The sequence below is a fragment of the Musca domestica genome, unplaced genomic scaffold, assembly GCF_030504385.1.
Source record: "Musca domestica strain aabys unplaced genomic scaffold, Musca_domestica.polishedcontigs.V.1.1 37, whole genome shotgun sequence".
NCBI lineage: Eukaryota > Metazoa > Arthropoda > Insecta > Diptera > Muscidae > Musca > Musca domestica.
In genome coordinates, this window is record NW_026712321.1 from 1005375 (window position 1) to 1027924 (window position 22550).

At 31.0% G+C, this 22550-nt stretch overlaps 3 protein-coding genes across 4 annotated transcripts; 2 read left to right on the plus strand and 1 right to left on the minus strand.

Annotated features, from left to right (window-relative positions):
* Positions 1-647: 647 nt before the first annotated feature.
* On the minus strand, positions 648-1398 carry LOC101897851 (small ribosomal subunit protein eS26). Its single transcript, XM_005181882.4, has 3 exons — positions 1291-1398; positions 949-1126; positions 648-865 (listed from the first exon to the last, which is right to left on the minus strand). The coding sequence occupies exons 1-3, from the start codon at positions 1375-1377 to the stop codon at positions 705-707; spliced, it is 426 nt and encodes a 141-aa protein (XP_005181939.2). The 5' UTR covers positions 1378-1398; the 3' UTR covers positions 648-704.
* A 2585-nt stretch (positions 1399-3983) lies between these two features.
* Positions 3984-9635, plus strand: LOC101898015 (23 kDa integral membrane protein). The gene is made up of 6 exons (XM_020036182.2): positions 3984-4091; positions 4269-4645; positions 5029-5217; positions 5325-5510; positions 9057-9257; positions 9336-9635. Exons 2-6 carry the CDS (start codon positions 4580-4582, stop codon positions 9549-9551), a joined length of 858 nt encoding a protein of 285 aa, XP_019891741.1. The 5' UTR covers positions 3984-4091; positions 4269-4579; the 3' UTR covers positions 9552-9635.
* An 8770-nt stretch (positions 9636-18405) lies between these two features.
* LOC101898189 (uncharacterized) lies at positions 18406-21911 on the plus strand. 2 transcript variants are annotated; one of them, XM_005181884.4, is made up of 5 exons: positions 18406-18698; positions 18791-18800; positions 20816-20845; positions 21399-21441; positions 21539-21911. In XM_005181884.4, the coding sequence occupies exons 1-5, from the start codon at positions 18636-18638 to the stop codon at positions 21738-21740; spliced, it is 348 nt and encodes a 115-aa protein (XP_005181941.1). In that variant the 5' UTR covers positions 18406-18635; the 3' UTR covers positions 21741-21911. The 2 variants fall into 2 exon arrangements, with proteins under 2 accessions (XP_005181941.1, XP_058982159.1); XM_059126176.1 differs by lacking the exon at positions 18791-18800 and having other exon boundaries at positions 18408-18698; positions 20816-20935; positions 21539-21910.
* Positions 21912-22550: the final 639 nt, after the last annotated feature.

Below are 22550 nucleotides of genomic sequence, written 5' to 3' on the forward strand. Positions count from 1 at the left end.
ATAGACGAACAAAATCGACATAGATTTTTATGCTGATCAAGAATATATATACTTTGTGGGGTCTAAAATGTATATACCCTCCATACTATGGTGGAGGGTATAAAAAAAGTGGTCCTAAGAACAAAAATGGGTTCACTAATAAGCAATTGTTGTATAAGCGGCACAGTTTAATGTAACCAACAACAATGGCAACACATCGGCATCAACATGTTTGGATTCAAATTTGAGTGATTGTCAGTTTAAAATTAATTCATTTTTTTGAAGATTAGCCACCTGTTCTCCCCTTCATGAGAATCTACACCACAAGGAGTTATCGACATGCGATTTTCAAAAATAAAAACTTGTTTTTGTATATTTTACCACCTGGCCATCGTTACATACGAAAATGACCTAAAATTCTAAGTACAAAGCATTTCCATGTTGCAAACGAGACCCAAAAACTTTAAAATTTTTGACAAAGTGTTTATGTAGAACTAGTGTCTCAATTTGAATAATTTTTAGATTCCATGAAAGCCAAGCTTTCCCTTCAATTCTGCCCATTGATATACCAAACGGCTTATCCCATGTAGCCCACAGCATCCATAACCCTTTCTTGAGGGCGCCAATCTTCTATGAGACCAATACTATCCACATCCATTAAGAACACATTTGGTTTTTTTTTTTCTTTTTTAATTAAAGTTTATTAATGCTTTTGAACAGCATTTTTACTTTCTTGGTTGGTTGCGAGCCATATCCTTGGGGAAGGTTCTTACTGGAGGAGTACGAATGCGACGAGCTTCCTTGGATCTGTTTCTTACGACCTTAGAGTGGATAGCGCAGGATACACAGTAGTGCAATTTGGCGTACAACTTGGGCAAAGTGTAAGCTAAAATAAGAAAAACAAAAGTAATTAGTATTCGTTTTCCCCAATCCCCACAAAAGGGGCGCAGCCGATTTCAAACAACTTACAATCCCAGATGGAGGCTTCGGAAATATCACGAACAGCGGCAGCTTCGACGATATTACGGATAACGAACTTCTTGATGGCCTTATCCTTGGGCACACAGCGGGCACAGTTGGTGCAACGCACAGCCTTTACATGACCTCTGTTGTGCTTGCAGCGACCTCCGTTACGACGCTTCTTAGTCTGCAATTAATGTTTCAAGAGATAAAAACGCATGTTTAATAAACAACACATCAACACTATGTTTATATATTCCACATTGCTTATGGCATTTTTGTTTTCTTTTTTTGTTATTTTATCACATTTTTTCATATTTCCATTGAATAAATAATTGGTTTTGCACGCACCATTTTGTCAGTCTCCTTTGGCCGGAAGAAAGAAAAAGAAAGAAATCTATTGAGTGAAGTTGGTTGTAGTTTGTCACATTTTGACATTTGGTATTGTAATAGATTTGCATGTGGTTATTCGTTAGTATTGTAAATGATTACCGGTATTTGCTCAACTTGGCAGCACTTTTAGGTAGTTCTTTTGAGAAAATGAAAATACATATAGATTAAAGAATATAGGTAATTTTCTATAGGTAATTTAACTAATAATAATAATAAATTATTAATTAAAATGGTATTAAATGGGGGAAAATACCATATTGCCTAGATTTCGTACAAAATGTTGTAGACGCTGCATTTATAACATGGTAGAAGAATACAGGCAGATGCATTGACGCTTGGGAACATTAATATGCCAAAAATTTTAAAATGTTTTTATTTTTTTTTTTTTTTTCAAAAATCAGTAGATTTTTATATGTTTTCCTTTACAACGTTAACCGGACATTGTTATAATATGTATTTTCAACAATTTGTACAAATTTGTATAGTTTTTCTTTCAAAAATTTCAATTTCAAAATTGGTTTCACAGTTCATTGTCCCAGCAGCTGTCGATGCGACTACCTGTATTCTTCTACCATGGAAAATTTTATAAAATAAATCAAAATTTAGAATTAAAATTTATGTAAATGCGTTAAAATTGTTTAAAAAATAAATATCATAACAACCTCTGATTGGCTTCGTATAAGAAAATATATAAGAATCTACTAATTTTTGAAAAAAAAAACATCTTACAATTTTTGACATATCAATGTTTCCAAGTGTTGATGCATCTACCTGTATTATTCTATTATGCAATTTGAATAAAATAAATCATGGTAAGGCCATAAAAAATTATAGCCGGTTTACAAACGAATGTGTCAAAAATATCATTCCATATGTCAAATAAAAGGTGTATTTTTTGTCAAATTCTTATCAGAATACATAAAAGTAAACAATAGACGTGCAATATCTGCAATATCTTTTTCAATGAAAATCATTCAAGAAAACAAATCGACAGCTTTTCCAGAGTACTTCTTTAAAAAAACAAAACTACAGGCGCTCAGTTCTTGTTCTATGAGAATGTGATATGAACATTTTTATAAAAGAGATGGAAAATTAATTGTTTTTTAATTTTATATTTTCCATCATGGTAGAATTAAGAATTTAAAGTCATGCAATCATATATTTACATTTTTTCGAAATTATTCATTTGACAACATTTCATTGTCAAAATTTATTTTATAAATCCATAGTATATACAGGAATCAGAGATGGGAACCTGTTTTTTTATTCAGTGGAATTTGACATGGTAAATTACAGGAAATGCAGAGATGAATAGTCTTATTTGAAATGATTTTACCTTCTAATTTTTACCATGTTTTCCATGGTAGAATTAATAATTTTAATTTACCTTGTCAAATTTCACTGCATAATAAGCAGATTCCCATCTCTGATGATGTTAAATGAATAATTGATTGACGATTGCAAAATATTACCTTTTTCATTATCCCAAAAGAGGTTTTTAGTGAGACTACATAAAACGCTTTTTTGACAAGCTTAAGTCATCGGCTGGCTTTTTTCGTAAAGGATCAAAGGAGTTTTAGGTTGACTTTGTACAATTTTGGCCCGTAATTTATACTTGTACACCCTGCACTCCTTTTTTCTTTTATGAAGAAGACAGTCAAAAAAAAAAAACATTTCATGTATTCTCACCTTTGAACCATGGGCTGGTTTATTAGTAAAAGAACAAAGGAGTTTTGTGTTGACTCGGTTAAATTTTGGCAATAATTTTTACTTTCTTACCCCATGTTTCTTTGTTCTTTTGCAAAAAAGTCAGCTGATGACTTGAGCCATTAAAAAAACTTGTTTGTTTTCATTTTTAACCTTCTTAATTCTACCATGAACACAAGTCTTCATAAAGCAAAATACTTCATAAAATATTGTTAAAAAAGTTCAACTACAACTCTGAAATTCCGTCTTAAAACTGATAAAAAAAAACTCACGATTAAGGTGTAAGTACATAAGAAGCTTGAAGTCATGGCTAGGTATATTTTGTGACATTTCATAAAGGGATTACAGAGCACTAAAATCGTGCCGTCGTTTTGCATTATAATTTGACATTAATATGCCTTGAGTGACATAAGTCATCGGCTGGCTTCTTTGGAAAAGAATAAAGCAGCGTAGCGCCTATATCGAATTAAGTCGACCTAAAACCTCTTTTGGATTTTGACGTTGACTTAGCTCGATTTTGGACCTAAGCTTCTTTGTTCTTTTCCGAAAAAGCCAGCCGATCACTTAAGCTAGCCAAAAAAGGGGTTTATTTATGCTCACCTAAAGAGTTTCATGTATTCTCACCTTTTTCTAAAAAGCGTTTTATGTATTCTCACCTTTACTTCTTCAAATTCTCACCTTTACTTCTTCAATTTAGTTTTACTAATTCGGGAAGTAAATTGGTTGAAAGCGAAATATTGCAGCTTAGAGAATCCCTTTGAAATTATTTCCGGCAGAACATCAAACTTTTAAATATTTGAAATTCTTTCAAATATTTCAAATTCTCCCGCCATTACACATTTTAGGGGTTGTTTTCTAGGGATAATATTTCCATAACATATGTCCGGCATTTGACACATGGAAAAAACAACCATGTCCCTATATATATATCTCTTTTGTTGTTTTCGACATTCGACAAAGTGTCACAACAAATCCAACGGTGGAGTATTTGCGTAAATTTGGTTATAGATAATGCGTTGACTGTTCAAATCAGAAGAGTATAACAATGTCATGTAAGAAAAAGTCTGGTTACTTTCAGCATCAACTGCTTTCTTTAAAATTTTATTACTCTTGGTTCAATTGAATTGTTTTTTTCCTAATTTAATTTTGTGGTGTCCTGTCCTGACACAAACTATTGTGTGAGGAAAAATCCTCAACAATAACATCGAAAATCGTTGGAATTCCTAAAGCTAAAAAGCTGGTGTGGAACCTACTCTAAAAATTAAAGTAAACACTGTGTAGTGTTCGCTGTGTGGTTGTGTTGGCCATTATGTGAGACTCAATTGAGGAACGGAAAATAAATAAACGAAAAAGAAAACCTACACGGAGATTTGAGATAACAACGACAACGGACTAGCCACAACAGAGCAAAAAAAATTTACTCCCATCTAATAATAAACAAACATCAGTAGTAGCAGCAGCGGCAGCAAATTGAGAAAAAGCCAAACTGCTGGTAGCTTATCAACAAAATCATACGCCACCTTCAAGTTCAGCTTATGAAATGGCATTAACTAAACGTATAAAATGTTTCAAATATATGGTATATTGTTACATTGTCCTATTAGCGGTAAGTGGACTAATATTTTCCTACCAACTACACACACACGCACACACATGTAGGCATAGCAATATCCCTATTGTCTGTCTCATTAAAGTCCCGTTGTGGCACACAAAAAAAAAATGGATTGTAGTGAAAACATGATTGCGCAACTTTGACACATATCTACATGTGTTTATGTTTGCAAAGGCAAGTGCATTTACACATGTATGTATGTGTGTGTGTGTGCACATTTATCCTTAGAAATGTAAATAAAAACATTAGACAAACAATGGCCAAAGTGCAGATGATGACTATTCTGCTTTAACACAATTTTGCATGATTGTTGTTTTTGTTGTTGTTGTTATTTTCTTTCTTTGTTCTCAATTTTTTCCCCTCCCTCTTTACTCTAGGTCACTGGCTGTGCACAAATATTTTTGGGCACTTCCCTGCTGTGGGGACATTCAGGCCACTATGGCGTTGTACAAAATAGGCTATGGGCCCCAGCAGCCTTGCTCTTGTGTTTGGGTCCCGGAACGTTTATTCTTTGTTGGATTGGCTGTCAGGCCACCAATCAAAAGAAAAAATGTCTTTTGGGCTTGGTAAGTGTCATTGTCATAGCTGTCTCTAGCCTTAAGGTCTGAAAACAACATAATTGGTTTATCCTTGTTTTTGTTTTTTCATTTCACGCCTTCCAAAACAACAAAAGTTCGCCACATTCCTGGTCATAAACATTCTAATACAGTTCTTATTGTGCGGCTGGTCCCTGGCTATGCGTGAACATTTACCATCATCGGTGGAGATTTACATTGATGATTCATTTGTCGAATTTTTGGATAAATTCTCCAGGACCAAGGTTGATAACCTACATTTATGGAATAGGATGCAATCACAGGTAACCTTGACACATACACATGCACAATACACTCAGCAGCAGTAGCAAGAATAACAACAACAACACACACACATCCCTACACACAAAGAAATTGTCATTGAGTTGAGTTATACATAATTATTTTGTGTGTGTGAGTGTGTCTGTGTGTGGGGAAAGTATGTATGTGTGTGTTTTTTGTATGTACATTGGGTTGTAACGCATGCAAAACAATAACATCCAAGGTCTCGCCGAATTGGGGTTAACCAATTGCATAGAGCTGTTGTTTTTGTTATTGTAAACAAAAAAGGTTGAAGGAAAAACATTTTTTTACAACTTGTCAAAAGAAGAATTTAGTGGATGACAAGTAATTAATTTCACAAATTAAGTGACATAGTGTGATTAAATTAAAACCAAGTGAATGTAAAGGTGAGAATACATAAAACGCTTATTTGACAGCCTTAAGTCATCGGCTGGCTTCTTTGGAAAATAACAAAGGAGCTTAGGGCGAAAATCGAACTAGGTCAACCTAAAACTCCTTTTTTCCTCTACGATGACTTAAGCCAGTCAAAAGATCTTTTTATGTATTTTTACCTTAAACGAAAAAGCATTCCGCGAGAAATTTTGTTAACATAAATTTATGTTAAAGTTTCTTAAAGTACGTTTACATACATATATTAATCCGGATTAACCCTAGTAATTGACCATTCACAATAAAATTGCAATAAGGGTTCGAGAAATTTTGTTAAAATAAATTTATGTTAAAGTTTCTTAAAGTACGTTTACATATAAATCTTAATCCGGGTTAAACCTGGTAATTGACCATTCACAATAAATTTGGCTATAGAACACACACATTCAATTTATTGTGATTGATAAATTATCAAGGTTAACCCTGGTAGAGATTTTGTATGTAAACGTACTTTTACCGTAATAATTGAATCACGTTTAAGGGCTTCGATCTAAACGTAGTCTAAAGCTATCATGATGACCTAAAACCCGAAAGGTGAGAATACACAGAAGGTTTTTTTATCTGCCTTAAGGGTCAGAAAACAAAGAACAAGTGTCTTACTGACTTAAGTCATCGGCTTCTTAGTAAAAGAACAAAGAGACATAGTATGAACAAGTATAAACTATGGACCGAAATTGAATCAAGGTAACCTAAAACTTTTTTTTACGAAGAAGCCAGCCGAAGACTTAAGCTGGGAATACATAAAGCGCTTATTTGGCTGGCTTCTTCGGAAATGAACAAAGGAGCCTAGGGCCAAAATCGAACTAGGTCAACCTAAAACTCCTTTGTTCATTTACGAAGAAGCCAGCCGATGACTTAAGTTAGTCAAAAAATGCCTTTTATGTACTCTCACCTTTACTGTCTTTGAAAAATGCTAAATATTTTTTGGTATAAACCTTTTTGTTTTCGATGGTTTAAGTATTCAAAATTTTGGCCTAGGACTAAAATGGAACTAAATCAACGTAGAACTCCTTTGTTCCTTTACGAAGAAGATAGTTGTTGTCCTAAGCCAGTCAAAAAAAGTCTTTTATGTACTCTCATCGAAAGTCATAGGCTGGCTTGTTCGAAGAAGAATAAAGAAGCGTAGGGTGAAGTATAAATTACGGGTCGAAATTGAACTAATTTAACATAACACTCATTTATTCTTTTACGAAGAAGCCAGTTCTCATTTTTTTAATGAAGCAGTAAAATCAACATTAAATTATGCCAGGTACCGACGATGAATTATTTAGTATTTCATTCAATTAAAACAAAGTAACCTCATATCAAATAATAATATGCAGCTCGGAATTTTCCTGTAAAATGCCTTGTCAAATTTAATTTTATATACACAATGGATTTATAATGAGCTGTTGTAAAATTCAAAATATTGTAAACATATCAGGAAGTAAATTTACATTCTTTATTATTCTGTTTCTATTTCATTCTCTGTCGTCTTCTTCTGTTGGAACCTGGCTTCTCTTGACCTTCTCAGTGTGTTACAAAAACTAGGCTGTTAGGTTTTATAGATTTTTGTTATAAATACAAAATCCAGTGGATTTCAACTGTCAATACTATCCAGTGAATTAAATTTGACATATACCCAAATGGAATTGACATATACCCAAATATATCAAGCTCTGCATTTTCTATAAATTACCTTGGATATGTTCGATGACTTTTCCAGTAAAAAAAAACTAATAAGTAACCTGTTATGAGAGATTTTTTCTCTCTCGAGTGCACATTTTGAGAAAAGTTATTGAAAATGACATTCTGTAAAACCTATCAAGAAAACAGCTGTTTCGCGAAATGTATGCGTAACACTTTTAAACAGTTGAGAAACGCAAAACAAACTGAAAATTTTATGGGGGAAATTTAGTTCTGTTTTTGTGAATAAAATAATTAAACAATTGCTTGAAATTTCTAAAAATTTCTGCATCGGTCGCAAAACAGCTGTTTTTTTAATCAGCTGACAGTTGTTGCACTTTTGGGTTGTCAAATATTTTGCATTATTTTATGAGAAATATTGAGTTATCATGCACACCAATTGTCAAATTGTACTGCATTAAATCATGAGTAACATTAAAGGGCTTAACTCATGACACAATTAAAACAATGGCACAATTTTTTTTCCAAAATTATTCATTTGTCATCTCATTGTCAGAATGTATTTTCACAAATCCTATTTATATATACAAAAATCACAGATGGAAATATTTTTTTCATTAGAGTTAAATTTGAGAATGAAAGTGCAGAAAATGCAACGTTGACTTAAATGTAAACGTGGTTTAATGGCGTATTTACACCACATTTGAAACCAGTTATTGATAGAAGACACAGCTGCTGGGACAATGAACTGTCATATCAATTTTGGAATAGAAATTTGTTGAATGAAAAATAATCGGATTTCATAAAAATTGTTGAAAAGTGCGTATCAGAACAACCTCCGATTTGCGCCGCATAAGAAAACAAGATTATTTTTGACAAAACATTTAAAAAAATTTGGCATATTAAAGTTCTACCTGTATTCTTCTTCCATGATTAGATTCTAAATAGAAATACATATTTCGCATTGCCAAATTGCTATGAATTGCTTTTTTGGGTATCAGCTGCTAGCCAGAATGGAAAGAAAAGCAAAAAGCGTGGTAGAAAAATATAGATAGATGCATCAACGGTTGGGAACATTGATATGTCAAAAAAATTTAAATGTTTTTCAAATATAAGTAGATTTTTATATGTTTTCTTATACGACGTCATTCGGTGGTCATTTTAATTCGCGTTTTCAACATTTTTTTTTTTACAAATTTAAATAATTTTTCATTAAACAATTCCAATTCTAAAATTGGTTTGACAGTTCATTGTCTCAGCAGCTGTGTCTACGCGTCTACTATCTCTTTGAGATCGAGTGGATTTCGTGTATCTAAACATACATTTAAACAAACTGCCATTGTGTAAATTTTTTAATTAATTTACCACTCATGATAAGGGGTTTTAATGTAAACGTACCCTAAGCATTATTTTATCTTCCCAATAACATTTAAATATTTTTCAATTTTAATCTATACCTCTTAACCCATTAGTTGCAATGCTGTGGTGTTGATGGACCACTTGACTATCGCCGTTTATCATTGCCCTGGTCCTGCTGCTCGCGACCTGAAACAGCCTATGAATCAGCCTGCGATACTCATTATAAACGAGGCTGTTTAGCCGTTGTCTCCGAACAAATAAAATATACACTACTAATAACTGCATTTGGTGCTGCCATTATAGCCATATTCCAGGTAAGTTCTAGTCGATCTCTTCGTCACCCAAACATTTTGATGACCTTTTTCCATTGAAAAAAAAATGATCTCTTACAGAGTTTGGGCCTGTTTTGTGTTGTTCATTTGGCCATACTCTATGGAAAAAACGACAACGTCTATGATAATAATAAGCTTAGCAAGAAACGCCAGCAACAGTTTCTGCCACTCTCCATACAAGATAAACGCCAGGATATACCATCACCATTGAGTTTGTCACCCACAGCACCAGGGCATCGTGTGCTAAAAACCTCAGCACCCGGTGGTAAAAAATGACAGACGATTAGCTTTTAAGTGTTCAATTGAATTAAAACTATTTAAAAAAAAAATCACAAAAAAACTACAAAAAAATCAACAAAACCCAAAAAAAAAAATGAAATGTTTTAGATTACTCTAATATCTCTCAACAGATATACAAGAAATACGAAAAGAACAACAACAACTACTACTAAACAACTAACACGAACACATTCACACTAATTATAATTTGAGATGGAAATTAATAAATGTGGCCCTCAATTTATGTTTGTTGTTATTTTGTCATGTTCAATGTACAAAACTAAACAAAACAAAACAAAAAAATCGAAAGCAAATAAGAGAAAATATTGAAAAACCAAAATTTAACTAAAAAATGAAAAACTCAATTAAGAACAAAAAATAAACTCAAAAGAAAAAAAGAAAACTCATAGAATTAGAATTCAATTTCATCAAATTCCAAAACAAAAACAAACAAAAAACAAATCAAGTGTAGTTTATCTTTCCTTAAATGATTTGAAGGGAAATTCTGGGTGGAAGGATGAGAGTTTGAGGGGGGAAAGACAAAGAAAATCATGGGGGAGAAAGAACTCAAGTAATCCGGTCTGTTTTTGGCACTTAAGGCATTATCAGACGGTATGGGTTTTACATATGTGCTGTCACTTTTATTATCCATGTGTATTTCAAAATTGCCATTTTAAATATGACTTATAATTTTTCCAACCATGTAATTATATATGTTTTTATTATTTTCTTTGATTATATTATATTATATTATATTATATTATATTATATTATATTATATTATATTATATTATATTATATTATATTATATTATATTATTATACTTTATGCATGAATTTTAACCGTAAATTTTATATTTTATATATTTTCAAACAACGAATAAACAATGCTTTTGATTAAATTATATTTTCTGATGGAAATAGGGCTCGCGTGATCGAAAAAGTACATATGTACCATGGTAGAAGAATACAGAAGAAGAATACATATGCCATTTTTTTTAAATGTTCCATCAAAAATAAGTATATTTTATAAGATTTCTTATACGACAAGAATCGGAGGCTGGTATAATTTGCATTTTTCAAAAAAAATTAATAATTTGAATAATTTTTCATACAAAATTTTCAATTTCAAAATTGGTTTGACAGTTCATTGTTCCAGCAGCTGTGTCGATTCTACTATCTGTATTCTTCTACCATGATATGTTCTTTACCCATGTATTTCACAACTGAAATGTCGTTCATGTATCACACGATATGTGCAATTTCTACACATGGAAAATTTGACATTATATATGTAAAACACATTTCGTCGGATGGAGCCTTTACCTTGCAATAATTAAAAATTATAAATAATTTTTTAAAAAAATTTCATTTGACAACTTCTCATCGTAGAAATTTATATTCATAAATCCATTGTATACACAGAAATCGGAGATGGGAACCAGTTCAGCGAAATTTGACAAGGTAAATTAAAAAAAATGCACAGATGGATAGTCTTATTTGAAATGACATTACCTTCTTAATTTTACTATGCCAAATGCACTATTTTGTCAATTTTTATGTCGTCTGCAATTTCATTATTAAAATTTATCAAAAAATATGTAAACGCACATATCAATGGTAAAATGTAGAAGGTATAGTCATTTCAAGTAAGCATATCCATCTGTGCATATTCTGATAAATTTTCACTGCATAGAAAACAGGCTCCCATCTCTGATCTCTGGCGATGGATTTATAAATATACAATTTTACAATGAGATTTTGTCAAATGAATAAACTACCGGATCCGTACGTATGTTGTAGTAAAATACAACTCTGATTAAAGATAATAGGTGTGTCTGGTTACCTTAAAATTTGTAATAATTGTTGCAAATTGTTACTTGCTTTTTAACTCAAGACAAATTTTGAAGTTTTTTTTTCACTGAGAGATTTCAAAATATTTCTGGACAATTTTTTTCATGCAATCACTTGCAACTCTTCTTCTTCTCCTTCCAGTGATTTATATTTGGGCAAACAATTCATATGTTTTGCATTTTGGAAATTGCAAGCGTAAATATTTTGTTTTTCGGCTCCATTTTAATTTTTTCGTTTCTGTTAATGCCACACAAATGGCTTTGTTTTGACAAATCAGCTGATTGCTTGGAAGTCAGGGATTCCGTCTGTTTACTTTTTGCAGTTTATTTTTTTGCAAAAGAGAATAAAACTACCTTAAGGTTAGAGTACATAAAAAGCTTATTTTGACTGGCTTAAATCAACGGCTGGCTCCTTGGAAAAGAAAAAAGGAGCGTTGGACAAAAATCGAACTAAGTCAACCTATTACTCTTTTGTTCCTCTACGAAGAAGCCAGCCGATGACTTAAACCTGTCAAAAATGCGTTTTATGTACTCTCATCTTTACTCTCTGCAAAAGGTGTTGCTGGACAATTGTTGCAGAAAAAGTGACTAGATACACTTATTTTTTCTTTTGTTGAGGCTTGAACACATTTTTTAAATCCAGTGGCTTTCAAGTGTCAATCCCATTCGTATATGTCAAATCTTAAATCCAGTGGATTTCATTTGACGTATGGTAGAAAGATACAGGTAGTCGCATCGACACAGCTGCTGGGACAATGAACTGTCAAACCGATTTTGGAATTGAAAATGGTGAATGAAAAATTATTAAAATTTGTTGAAAAATTCATATTATAACAACCTTTGATTTGCGTCGTATAAAAAAAACTTTTAAAAATCCACTTAATTTTCATAAAACATTTTAAAATTTTTGACATATCAATGTTTCCAAGCGATGATGCATCTACCTATATTCTTCTACCATTATTTGACGTATACGCATTGGAATTGACTTTTGAAAAACATTTGGATTTATTATGCGTGTACGCGTTTAAACCTCAGGTTACTGTCTCTCGCTATTGACAACTGATGACAAATTGGCGTCTATTCCCTCACCAACTTCATGTTGAGTTATCTCGCTCTCTCGCCTCTGGTATGGTCACAAATTTCTGTCCACTTAATGACGCAACATAACTTTTCAATTGCTGTAAATGCGTTTCGATTGTAAATTTTTTAATGATAATTTATTATCATGACAATTACTCTATCATGGACTTTATGACGTAAATTTTCACATAATGTACGTCATATATCAAGATAATGCAGATTATCATGATACAATGCGAAACATGCGTTAAATGACCACACTCGAATGGAAAATTTGTACAGGAACGATAAGAATCTGATCTACAATGAAGTGGTTCACGTTTTTTTTATTATAAAAGATTGATATTTTTAAAAAATAAAGCCTTGTTTACACACATGTCTTTTGATAGACCACAATGTCTAGTATCATGGTAGTAGAATATAGGTAGATGCATCAACGCTTGGGAACATTGATATGTCAAAAATTTTAAAATTTTTTATGAAAAAATAAGTGAATTTTTAAATGTTTTTTTTATAGGACGCAAATCAGAGGTTATTATAAAATGCATTTTTCAACAATTTTTACAAATTTAAATAATTTTTCATTCAACATTTTCTATTCCAAAATCGGTTTGACAGTTCATTGTCCCAGCAGCTGTGTCGATGCGACTACCTGTATTCTTCTACCATGGTCTAGTATATAAGGTAATATTTTGCTTACTGTTCATTGAGGGGAGAATATATAAAAAGCTTTTTTGAATGGCTTACGTTGGTTAAGGTTGGCTTTTTCGGAAAAGAACAAAGGAGCGTTGGGCCAACATCGAACTAAGTCAACCTAAAACTCCATTGTTCCTTTACGAAGAAGCCAGTCGATAACTTATGCCAGTCAGGAAAGCCTTTTTATGTCACCAATGGTAGAAGAATGCAAGTAGATGCATCAACGCTTGGGAACATTGATAGGTCGAACTTTGTGAAATATTTTCTCAAAAATAAGTACATTTTTATAGGTTTTCTTATACAACAAAAACCTTTCGTTATGATGCGAATTTAAATAGTTTTTCATTCAAAAAGTTCCCTTCCAAAATTGGTTTGACAGTTCATTGTCCCAGCAGCTGTTTTCATGCGACTACATGTATTCTTCTATCATAAAGGTTGGAATACATAAAGCGCTTATCTGATCGGCTTAAGTCATCAGCTGGGTTCTTGGGAAATGAACCTAGGAGCCTAGGGTCAAAATCGAACTAAGTCAACCTAAAACTTCTTTGTTCACCTACGAAGAAGCCAGGCGATAATTAATTGCCCATTATTAAGCCAGCCAAATATGCGTTTTATGTATTTCCGCCCTAAATCTTTCATACTGTACATGACACAATAATAAGGTGTTCCTGCTAATTTTAAAACCCAGATTTAATGTCAAAATTTGTTTACTTTTGTGGTTATTTGTTTATCTTTTGTTATGTGGTTCTAATCATAATAATACATGCTGACATTAAATTCGGTAGCCAGCTGACTTTGGAAGGGGGGACCTTGGACTTGGGCCATGATACTGTAATTCCATTCAAAATGAGTGTTTTGACAACTAATCTAGACGATCAGCTGCGCAAAATACATTATCTATTGATTGCGCCAGGATTCGAAACTTACAGTACGTTTACATGCAAATCTTTATCCGGGTTAAAAATACGTTTACAAAAAAAAACTCTACCCAGATTAACACTGATAATTGATCAATCACAATAAATTTGACCACACAAAACATGCATAACATTTATTGTGATTGGTCATCTATAAGTGTTAATCATAGTAGTGATTTTGTATGTAAACGTACTTCAACCCTGATAATTGCCCGATCACAATATATTTTACAATGGAAAACAAAGTTAAAATTTATTTGTGATTGGTCAACTATCAGGATTAACTCGGCTACTGATTTTGTAAGAGTTACATGATGTATACAACACTTAATTGTGTATAATTTACATGGTAGAAGAATACAGGTAGATGCATCAACGCTTGGGAACATTGATATGTCAAAAAAAATTTAATGTTTTCTCAAATATAAGTAGATTTTTATATGTTTTCTTATACGACGCCATTCGCAGGTTATTATAACTTGCGTTTTTCAACAATTTTTAAAAAGTTAAATAATTTTTCATTCAACATTTTCAATTCCAAAATTGGTTTGACAGTTCATTGTCCCAGCAGCTGCGTCGATGCGTCTACCTATATTCTTCTACCATGAGAATTTGACAGCTCAGAACCAATATATCCTTTATTATATCGAAGATATTTGCCTAGCTAGTGGATTCTTATAGGTTCTAGAACAGAGCATATAATATCTAAAAATTGCAAAACTAGAAGATTCTTGCAAATTCTGAAATTGAGCCTCTATTATAGGGAATCAGCGAAATATAGGAAATATAGCAAGGGCTATACACACTCGCATGAAGTGTTTTAGTACTTTACATAAGTTTTGATGTTAATAAAGGGAAGGAGGTTTTTCAATATTTTCTCATCAACTGTCAAATGTATTTTTATGAATAGATTTTAATAATGTATATTCAGTACTGTTTCTATATAAAATTATAAACACATGATTGCATGACTTTACCCTCTTAAGGTGAAAATATATAAACCAAAAAAAAAAAAAAAATTCAAACAACGGTTTAGGGTGCGGTTTAGGCTAGGCATACTAATGTCAAATTATAATGGAAAACGACGGAAGTTTTTTTTTAGTGCGGCTCTGTAATCCCTTTATAAAATGTCACAAAATATGCCAAGCCATGACTTCAGGCTTTTTATGAACTTAAGGTGCAAGTACATAAAAAGTTTGAAGTCATGGCTAGGCATATTAATGTCAAATTATAATGGAAAACGACGGCAGTATTTTAGTGCGGCTCTGTAATCCCTTTATAAAATGTCACAAAATATGCCTAGCCATGACTTCAAGCTTCTTTTGTACTTACACACTTAGACTGGGAATACATAAAGCGCATATTTAACTGGCTTCAGTCATCGGCTGGCTTCAGTCATCGGCTGGCTTCTTTGTAGAGGCACAAAGGAATTTTGGTTTGACTTAGTTCTATTTTGACCCTAGGCTCCTTTGTTCATTTCCAATCAAGCCAGCCAATGACTTAAGCCAGTCAAATAAGCGCTTTATGTATTCCCACCTTTACGTCTTTAAGTCATCGGCTGGTCCATGGTAGAAGAATACAGGTAGTCGCATCGACACAGCTGCTGGGACAATGAACTGTCAAACCAATTTTGAAATTGAAAATTTTTAATGCAAACGTATTCAAATTTGTTAAAACTGTTAAAAAATGCATGCTATAACAACATCCGATTGACGTCGTATAACGAAACCATATAAAAATCTATTTATTTTTTAATAAACATTTGAAAAATTTTGACAAGCGTTGATGCATTTCCCTGTATTATTCTACCATGGACAGGTTTCTTCGTAAAAGAATAGACTCGTAGATGGATGGTCCAAAATCGAACTAATTCAACCTAAAACTCCTTTGTTATTTTTAGCTGTTATAAGATGAAAAGGGGTTAACATATATGCTGTCATTTTTGGGGCTGTTCCAGAACCTGCAAGAATCTACTAGTTTCGCAACATTCTTCGATTTCATAAAGGAAAAAAAAAACGGTTATAGTAGTAAAAACTTTTACATTCTTGCAAATCTGGAACCGACCAATTTCTATTATCCATGTGTATTTTCGTATGTATGTCAAAATTGTCATTTTACATGTGACTCATAATTCTTGCTATCACACACTTGCATATGTTTTTCTTATTTCCTTTGGTTACATTTTTGCACCGTTCCAGAACTGCAAGAATTTAAATGCTTTTACTACGATAACCGACTTTTTTCTTTATGATATAGAGGAAAATCGCAAAACTAGTAGATTCTTGCTTGTACGGGATCGGAGCAAGTGATTGTATTTTTTAAAAAAATATATAATACTTTACAGATGACTTTTTACCGCAAATCAAATTTTACACAACAAACAAACAACACTTTTCATTAAATTATATTTTGCCGATGAAAATAGGGCTCGCTGTAATCGAAAAAGTACGTAAGTGGTGTGGAAGAAGAATATAAGTAGTCGCATCGGCACAGCTGTTGGGACAATGAACTGTCAAACCAATTTTGGAATTGAAATTTTTGAATGAAAATTTATTGAAATTTGTTAAAACTGTTGAAAAATGCATGGTATAACAACCTCCGATTGACGTCGTATAATGAAACCATATAAAAATCTATTTATTTTTGAAGAAACATTTGAAAAATTTTGACATACCAATGTTCCCAAGCGTTGACGCATCCACCTGTATTCTTCTACCATGGTAAGTGGTTTACTCATGTATTTCACAACTGAAATTTCGTCTATGTATGACACGATGTGTGCAAACTTTTGCCGATGAAAATAGGGATCGCTGTAATCGAAAAAGTACATAAGTAATTTACTCATGTATTTCCATTGTAGAAAAATATAGGTAGACGCGTCGACACAGCTGCTTGGACAATGAACTGTCAAACCAATTTTGGAATTGAAAATGCTGAATGAAAAATTATTTAAATTTGTAAAAATTGTTGAAAAACGCGAATTATAATAGCCTCCGAATGACGTAGTATATGAAAGTATATGAAAATCTACTTATATTTGAAAAAACATTTAAATTTTTTTGACATATCAATGCTCCCAAGCTTTGATGCATCTACCTGTATTCTTCTGCCATGTGTATTTCACAACTGAAATATCGTCCATGTATCACACGATGCGTGTAATTTTTACATATGGAACATTTGACACTACATGTGTAAAAAACATATATTTTACGAAGAAATCAGTTGATGAATTAAGACTGTAAAAAAAAACTTTCTATGTCTTCTCACCTTTAGATAGAACAATAATAAAAGAGCAAAATGTCAAAATAAGATGGCAACTCATCAAAATCAACGTATCAATCAATTAGGAGCTGTCAATCAGTTAATTTTACTCGACTAATTTTTCGAATAAAATATTTTAAAAGCACAAAATTTAATGAGAAACATTAAAGGTGAGAGTACATAAAGGGATTTTTTGACAGTCTTAAGTCAGCGGCTGGCTTCCTTGAAGAGATATAAAGGAGTTTTAGGTTGACTTAGTTCGATTTTGGCCTTTCTCCCCTTTTGTTTTTTTGTTCTTTGTTTTTTTTTTTTCGAAAAAAGGTTTTATGTATTCCCACCTTAGATTGTTTTCAGAACCATTTTATAAAAAAAAACTGTTTATCCAAAAACAATTTTTTCAATCAGGAATTTTTTTCGTATTACCTTTTGAATTCCTCTATCGATATTTTGCAATAAATAATAAAAGCAACAAGTGTCGTCAGGATTTAAAGCCAATAATTTGTGCATATGAATTGAAGTACTTCACATCACCAGTAGCTGACGTAGTCGTAGCAATGCTAACCAAGTTAATTCTAATGAATTACTTAATGTTGACCGAAAACATATTGGACTAATGGAATTAAAAACCACCAAGCATATTTCACGATAGCAGTTGTTGTGCGGCAAATAATGTTATCTGGAAGCCAGGCGGAATGTTTGGTTTGTAACCACAAAATCAAATGAGGGGTAAATTATGTTATTAACAGAACATGGTTAACACTTGGTGGCCACCCACCCACCCACACGCACAACAACTGCTCACAAATGTATGTTTACACATGTAGCCAACGATAGACAGTTATCGCCAGATTGTGTAGATGTTGTTGATGATGGTGTCAATGGCGAGGATTTTCTAGTGTTTTGTTTGATCATATGGCTAAATGGTCGTCGGTTAGTGGTTACTAAATGATACAAATCCTTAAAACAACAAAAGTCACAGTACACACATTTGTGGTGAGGCAGCTCCAATGGGAGTGGAGGTGGGGGTGGGTGGGAGCACAGTCTCATTCTGTTTGATGTGTTAATTGAAACAGACTGTCATCTCCTTTGGCTGCAGCAAAAATGGTATATAAATGCCCGGCGTCACAGTGAAAATTCATGCAGTGTTCGGTGTTCACTTTTAGAAGTAACAACCAACTAACGACCAGCTAAACGAAGCGAAAACGAAATATCCTTGAAATTTCTGAAGCAACTTTGACAGAAAGCCGCCCAACAACCGACTGAAGCAAAATGAATTTCTATATATTATCAGTATTATTGTTGGCTGCCTATACCATGGCCATGCCACAAAAGGTAAGTGTTCTGATATTGATATTGATTTTTTTAATTTGATAAAGATAATGACACGTTTTTTTAATTGATTTCTTTTTCATGTATCGCCTTAGACCCCTTTATGTAAGTATGGGCTATTCTTATAATAATCTTGGCAACCCTACCATGAAATGTAACCAAAGCTAGAAAACGGTTTAAGAAAGGGTTTGCACAATTGATTTTTTGTGGCTTGAGTGCCCAAGTAACACTAATAGTATGTTCCTATGGACTATTTGGTGTTATTTAGGTGGGAAAAATGCATTTTCATATTGGATAATACATTTACTCATAGAAAATGTATGAAATTATGGAAATGTGTTATATTTTGTTTATGAAAATAATACTTTCATATGAAAATAATGTTTTTTTTATGAAAATAACTTTTTTTAATGAAAATAATATTTTTGGAATGAAAATAATATTTTTTTATAAAAATAATTTTTTTTTTAAGAAAATAATATTTTCAAAAAAAAATATTTTCTTATGAAAATAATATTTTTTATGAAAATAACATTTCCTTATGAAAATAATATTTTTTTATTAAAATAATATTTTTTTATTAAAATAATATTTTTTTATGAAAATAATAATTTTTTTAAAATATAATAATTTTTCATAAAAAAATTATTTTTTTATGAAAATTATAATATTTTTTAAAAATAATGTTTTTTTATAAACAAAATATTTTCTTTCTTGTGAAAATAATATTTTCTTATGAAAATATTTTTTATGATTTTTGTTATGAAAATAATATTTTTTTATAAAAATAATTTCTTAAGAAAATTTTATTTTTTTATAAAAATTTTATTTTTTATGAAAATAATATTTTCTTATGAAAAAAAGGGGTTTCTTATGAAATAATATTCTCATAATAATCTTGGCAACCCTACCATAAAGTGTAACCTAAGCTGGCAAAACGGCTTAAGTAAGAGTTTGCACAATCGATTTTGTGTTGACGCCTGAGTGCCTATGTAACACTAATAGTATGTTCCTACGAACTTAGTGGTGTTATTTAAGTGAAAAAATGCATTTTCGTATTGGATAATACATTTACTCATAGAAAATGTTTAAAATTATAGAAATGTGTTAACTAATATGAAAATAATATTTTAATATGAAAATAATATTTTTTACGACAATTATATTTTTTTATGAAAATTATATTTTTTTATAAAAATAATATTTTTTATGAAAATAATATTTTTTTACAAAAATAATATTTTTTTATGAAAATAATATTTTTATGAAAATAATAATTTTTTAAAATATAATATTTTTTTAAAAAATAATATTTTTTCATAAAAAAATACTTTCTTTCATATGAAAATAATATTTTCTATAAAATTATTTTTTTTTTATTTTTTTTATGAAAATAATATTTTTTTATGAAAAGGGCTTGCACAATCGAATTTGTGTTGTGGCCTGAGTCTCCAAATAACACTAATAGTATGTTCATACGAAATTATTGCTGTTAGTTTAGTGAAAAAAAAAATTGTTTATTGAATAATACATTTACTCAAATGTATTAAATTATGAAAATGTGATAAATAATAAATTTTCCAATATGAAAACAATATTTTTTTATGAAAAAAAAATTTTTTTTGAGAATATTAATTTGGAAAATATTTCTTTATGAAAATAATATTTTCTTATAAAAGTAATTTTTTCCTATGAAAATAATATTTTTTTATGTTTTTTTATAAAAATAATAATTTCTTATGAAAATAATATTTTAGTCATAAAAAATATTTTTTATGAAAATAATAATATCTTAAGAAAATAATATTTACTTATGAAAATAACATTTTCTTATGAAAATGTTTTTTTTATGAAAAGGGTTTGCACAATCGAATTTGTGTTGTGGTCTGAGTGCCAAAAAACACTAATAGTATGTTCATACGAAATAATTGCAGTTAGTTAAGTGAAAAAAAATTTTTTTAATCATAGAAAATGTATTAAATTATAAAAATGTGATAAATACTATTTTTTATGAAAATAATATTTTTTTAAAAAATAGTATTTTTTTTAAATGCTATTTTTTTTTTGAAAATATTATAAATTCTCCATACTTTTCCATTTCCCCATTTTATTGTGTTTAGCTTCCGAAGAGGAATTTGGCGCCATTAGAGGTAATACACTGCATGATCGTTACCAGATGTTTGTTATTGCACCCGTACGCACCGATGATCACCAACGACATAGCTTAGATGCTTTACGAGGTTTGAATGACAATGATTTGCTGTCATTTTTATATTCCAAAAGGATGGTAGATAAACGAAGCTTGGATAGTATCGGCGGTGGTCATTTGATTTAAGGCCTCACAAAACTTCTGTTGCACAGTTTTTGATTTTGGATTACAAAAAAATATATAAAAAATATGAATTAATGATTGATACGCCCCGAAAGCATGTCGCATGTGACTAATTAATAAGTTATCGCATATTTATTTAGCTTCTTTCTTTCTTTCAATTTTTTTTGTTTATTTATCGATAACATAATTAATCTATAATCTATTTCATTGTGTATAGCAACCAAAAGACAAACATATGTATAAGCATGAAAAGAGCTGGTAATTTGCATGACAATAATAGTAGTAAAAGAAAAACAACAAAAAATATAACAAGCATAAACATAAACATTTGTTTGTATTTTTTTTTTCTTGTAATAAATTCTCTTCCTTAGCTTACCTGAATTCAATCAATACGGACTCCACACAAATGTTACGGTAGTATATTTAATATTACACTTAATTTACAATTTCTTCTATTCCTTTCACAATAATGTGTGTATTTTTGAAAAAAAAAAAATTATATTTTTTGCAGAAGAATGTTACTTTCCAAACTAATCGCGCAATGTGAAAATCAAAACAAATCTTTGCGCAGCAACTTGTGCTCCCATCTTTTGGAGGAAGTCTACTTTACACCCGAACTACAAATCCCCTCTGACAGTTCAAAGATCAAAAAGAATTTTGATGAAATTGACAAGGCCTCGGCTAGCTTTAGCACTCTTAATCAATTGATTTAAATTGCCGTCCACCGAACTGAACATTTGAAGTAGAAGAAATGCATACGAGATGATAATGGTGTCCAATGTAATATTACAGATCAACTTATGGTATTTTTTTATTAGTTTTATTTTAGTCAAGCAACGTTGTGAATTTACATTTAACATAGAAAACAAAATATTTAATAAAATGGAATGAAAAAAAAAAAAAAAATAAAAATAATTTAAATTTGTTGTCATTTTTAAATATCCAATAAACTGTCAGAATATTAAGTTATATTAAGGAAAAACCCATGGTAAAATTAAGAAGGTAAAGCCTTTTCAAATAAGCATTCTCATCTTCACATTTTCTGTAATTAAACTTGTCAAATTTTACTGCATGAATAACAGGTTCCCATCTCTGATTTGTGTATGCACAATGGATTTATAAAAATACATTTGATAATGAGATGTTGTCAAATGAATAATTTTTTAAAGAAAAATTATAAACATATGTTTACATGACTACCTACTTCATTCTACCATGGATGAACCCATGGTACAATTACAATGGTAATCCCATGCAATCATACGACTACAATTTTTGTTTTATTGTAAAATTTATATTTTATATTTCATCCCGTGGTAAGAGAATACAGGTAGAAGCATCACCGCCTGGGAGCATTGATATGTCAAATAATTTTAAATGTTTTTTTTTTTTTTTTCAAATATAATAATTTTTAAATAATTTTTCATTCAACATTTTCAATTCCAAAATTGGTTTGACAGTTCATTATCCCAGCAGCTGTGTCGATATGTCAAAATTTTGCACATTCATTTTTTTCATAAAAT